The 3802-nt window shown below is 44.8% G+C and overlaps 1 protein-coding gene across 1 annotated transcript; it reads right to left on the bottom strand.

Annotated features, from left to right (window-relative positions):
* Positions 1-1683: 1683 nt before the first annotated feature.
* Positions 1684-3188, bottom strand: LOC124909621. The gene is made up of 3 exons (XM_047450285.1): positions 2389-3188; positions 1937-2299; positions 1684-1846 (listed from the first exon to the last, which is right to left on the bottom strand). Exons 1-3 carry the CDS (start codon positions 3186-3188, stop codon positions 1684-1686), a joined length of 1326 nt encoding a protein of 441 aa, XP_047306241.1.
* Between the last annotated feature and the right edge of the window lie 614 nt (positions 3189-3802).

The following is a 3802-nucleotide window of genomic DNA, read 5'->3' as shown; positions in this document are numbered from 1 at the left end:
AACTGGTAGTAGAGTAGGAAATTTGTTAGGATCTAGGTCGCGGCTGGAGGACCGGGGTTAGGCCGGTCAGCGCGTCTCACTCAAACGTGGTGATTAATCCGGTAAATGATTAATACCGGGGTTTCAATACTACACAAACTGTCACAAACCCTTGAACTAGGTTCAAGCGCGGAAGAGGTTTGTTTCAGGTTGAAGCAGCACACTTACGGGATAGGAAGAACCAGTTTTTGGATAAGACAGATTTGGAAGTTGCTAGGTCGGTTTTGTAACTTAGTGATTCGGTTTAGGTAGTGTAGAGTCGGTCAAAGCGATGTAGGTAGGTTAGTAAAGCTAGGTTATAAAGTAAATCAGGCTAAAAGTAAATAACAAGGCAGGTTTTTATGGATGTTCGGAGATAAAACTCCTACGTCACCCCTTCCTCTCGAAACCGCGAGAAGGATATTCACTAAGGAATACAAATACAATCCGATCGAGACTTATTTCCTGCTCGATAACACTCGTACAATTTTAACTGAAATTGTAGAATTACACTTCAACTTAGCACTTAAGCTTTCTAGAGATAGAACACACTCTTATCACGTGTAAATTAATTGTCCACTGTGTCCCGCATTTGCTCCTCTTCAGCTCCTCCTTTTATAGGTGAAATGTGCCAACGGTCACATTTCATTTCCTTGAATTTGATTGGTTGAGCAGAGGTTCAGTGATTCAGACCTGGCGGTCAACTTTTCAGACCTAGCGGTCTGTTCTTCCAGTATGTAGGTCAAACTGGCTAGGTTTGTCTTTTACTCAATGTGGTAACTGTCGGTTAGACAGTTGTCTGTACTTGAAAGATTACCTTTCTGATTTATCCTGAAGTGGAAAGATCTTGTAGGACGGTTTTCTGCAGCCTGCAGACTTTCCTCAGACTTGTATGAATATGGAAATGTTTAGTCTGTTCCTTTGGTATCATTCTCAACAGATACCCAAAGTATCTTCTTATGCTGGTCGGTTATTTGTCTTAACCGGATGGCTTCCGGTTATTGCTTTGGCTTCTGGTCGGTTAATGACCGACTATCTGGTGTTTCCGGCCTTCGGTTTTGACCGATCTTGTCTTTTCTTGTTCGGTCAGGTTTTTGTTTGGTTTGATAACTTGACCGGTGGAGCTTCTTAACCGGTTCATTGATTTGATCGGTCCGGTTCTTTGTCTGTTCCTGCATAGGAAGTTTATTTGTGTTAAGTTCTATTAACCGGTCTCATTTTATCTAACAATTTCTCCCTTTTTGATTATTTTATTTAAAATTATCAAAATCATGTAAGATTGCAAATGTAGGCCGGTTTTGTGAGTTTTATTTGGCCGGATATTTGGAAACTGACTTGGGAGGATTTTTCGAAAAATTTTGGAAAATTTTGAAAAATTCTATCTTTTATCTTATCAATTTCTCCCTTTTTGATTATTTTATTTAAAATATTCAAAATCCAGTTGGAATGCAAATATAGGCCAGTTTTCCAAAAATAACTATATATATATAAGTAAAGATAACCGCAAAAGGGCAAAAATATTATATATGTAGAAACCGAAATAAACATAAGTAGAGATGGAAAATAAAGCCCCTAGTTCAATCTGGATGGCAGGAAGTCTCCCATCAGGTCATCTGTTGGTTGTCCCCTAGCCGGTTGAGCCGGCCTTGAAGAAGAACCTCTTGCTTATGTGGTGTCCTTGTGAGGAGAGAACGGTTGAGCGACCGTGCTGACTGGAACCGCATTGAAAACTCGTTGTCTTGTGGGTTGCTGCTCGAGGTCCTCTTCGAAGTCATCCTCGGTTTGCAAAGCCGGGTTCAGTGAAGTGTCAACAATCGTATCGGTGATCCTGTCCAGCATCTCGGTGACTTGAGCCTTTCTTGAAGGAACTTTTATTTTTCGTGTTGCCGGAACCGAAGAGGAGGGAGCCGCCTTGGACTTCTTGTGAGCCTTTTCGAAATTGTGGTATGTGTCTTGCTGAGCTTTTAACCGGTTGGCCTCTTCGGCTTGTTTTGCAGCCATGATTTTTACGAGTTTCGGATTTCTGTCCGCTACATTTCGTGCGCGTTCGGCCAATTCCGCATCAGACAATCGCGGTGCTTCCTTCGTTTTCCACGTTTCTTCGTCCAGCGCATCTTGAAGTTCTTTAGCCGCCTGAGCGTTTGCCTTCTCAACCGCTTTATCGGCAGCCAGCTTGGCCTTTATCAATTCATTCACCTGTTCGGTGACCGCCTTAAGGTTGGCTTCAAGTTTGGTATTTCGTTCCTCAAGGCTTGCATTCTTTTCTTCGAGGCTTATGACTCTGTTGAGTATTGAACCAGCTTCGGTGCTTGACCGCCCCAGGTCCTCATCGACCTTTGTAAGTCGTTGCTCGGTTTTCCTTTGAAAAACCGTTCCAAGTCATCCACCAACTTTGAGGTCGTATCTTCCAAGGCTACGGTTCGCCTAAGATGAACGTCGTACAGAACATTGTCGTCACGGTAGTTGACTTCGACCTTTGTGATCCGCTCGTTTGCCTTCCCAAGATCATTCCTTGTTGTCTCGGCCATCTTGAATGCTTGAACCGCGACCCTCTTAGCTTTCTTCTTCCAGGGCTTAACCGCGTCGTTGACAAACTCTTGAATGAGAGACTTGACTCTTTCTTCTGTGACGGCCGATTCTGAATCCCTGGTTTGAACAGATGCGCGTGGGTCGGTGAAAGGAGTCTCTGTCCTTTCGTCGGTTTCGTTGATAGCCGGATCCGCTAGAGGAGACTGATCGCCTGGGTTCTGACCGTCACCGGTCTCAAAAGTTGGAGATTGCGTTGTAGCTTTCTGTTCGCGCACCGCTTCAAGCCGCGCTACCTCGTCGATGAACTCCTCTTTCTTTACCGCAAGGATATCCAACACCAAGAGTTGTAGTTGAGACTTCGGTGTTCCTGGAATATACCTTTCTGTAAGCTTTCGCATATGTTCGGTTAGCTTTTGTAGCCGAGCACGCGGTTCTACTATGGCGTGTCGGTCCATGGCTTCGTTATGATCCTTAGTATTTGTTAGGCTGATAACGTCTTCTTCTATTTCCATCAACCTTTCGAATCTTTGTCCAGTGGTTATGCCCGGTAGCATATGTTTGAAGAAATTTTCGCACCAGATCCGGAACCACTCACTATATACTTCGGATGCCGCATGAGCTTGCAGATCGATTTCCTCCATGATTCTGCGTACTATATTCTCGGCCACCTCCTGAATATTGTTTGTATTGTGGACGTCTTCTTACCTAGGACCGTCTGCACCGGTATCGGCATTTTCAAGACTTGCCGATTGTTCTTCTTCTTCAGTCGGTTCCTTTTCTTTGCCGGATAGATTTTCATCGGTATAATGTGAGGCGGTTCGGTCGGAGCTTGAGGCCGAATCGTCATCATCTCGCGTTTCAGAGGGCGGTTCCGTAAATTCTATCGGTTGTTTGTCCTTCTTGCTTCCCGACCTGCCCTTTACCGGAGCCGGTTTCTTAGCGGCAGACTTCTTCCTCCTGCCACCTATAGAACCGGGGGCCGGCTTCTTCTTTTTTAAGAATTGGCGAGACCTTATGATCTTGCTTGAAGAAAGAATAACACCCGGACCGGTGTTGATGTTGTTGTGGAGCATGATCCTCCCGAGTGGGATGGCGTATCCCCATGACCGGGTGGAATCCGGTTTCACCATGTCCTTTAGATTGTTGAAGACCTCCTTTGCCTAATTAACATTTATTCCGTTTAGTAGACCGACAAGCATCTCGATTTTTGCCTTGGTGAGGTTGTCGAAATTTCCACCTCTCGCCTGAACCGACT

Source organism: Impatiens glandulifera, chromosome 7 (assembly GCF_907164915.1).
Source record: "Impatiens glandulifera chromosome 7, dImpGla2.1, whole genome shotgun sequence".
Taxonomy (NCBI): Eukaryota; Viridiplantae; Streptophyta; class Magnoliopsida; order Ericales; family Balsaminaceae; genus Impatiens; species Impatiens glandulifera.
Note: the sequence above shows the minus strand (reverse complement) of the source record. Positions and strands in the feature narration are given on the sequence as shown.

What these genes read in the sequence shown, in the direction of transcription:
- LOC124909621 (XM_047450285.1), bottom strand. Translation starts at nt 3,188, where the DNA reads ATGGAGGAAATCGATCTGCAAGCTCATGCGGCATCCGAAGTATATAGT. An exon ending in TTGGTGGATGACTTGGAACG is followed by an intron (nt 2,300 to 2,388) that starts GTTTTTCAAAGG and finishes AATACTCAACAG; the next exon opens with AGTCATAAGCCTCGAAGAAA. An exon ending in TTCGAAAAGGCTCACAAGAA is followed by an intron (nt 1,847 to 1,936) that starts GTCCAAGGCGGC and finishes GATGCTGGACAG; the next exon opens with GATCACCGATACGATTGTTG.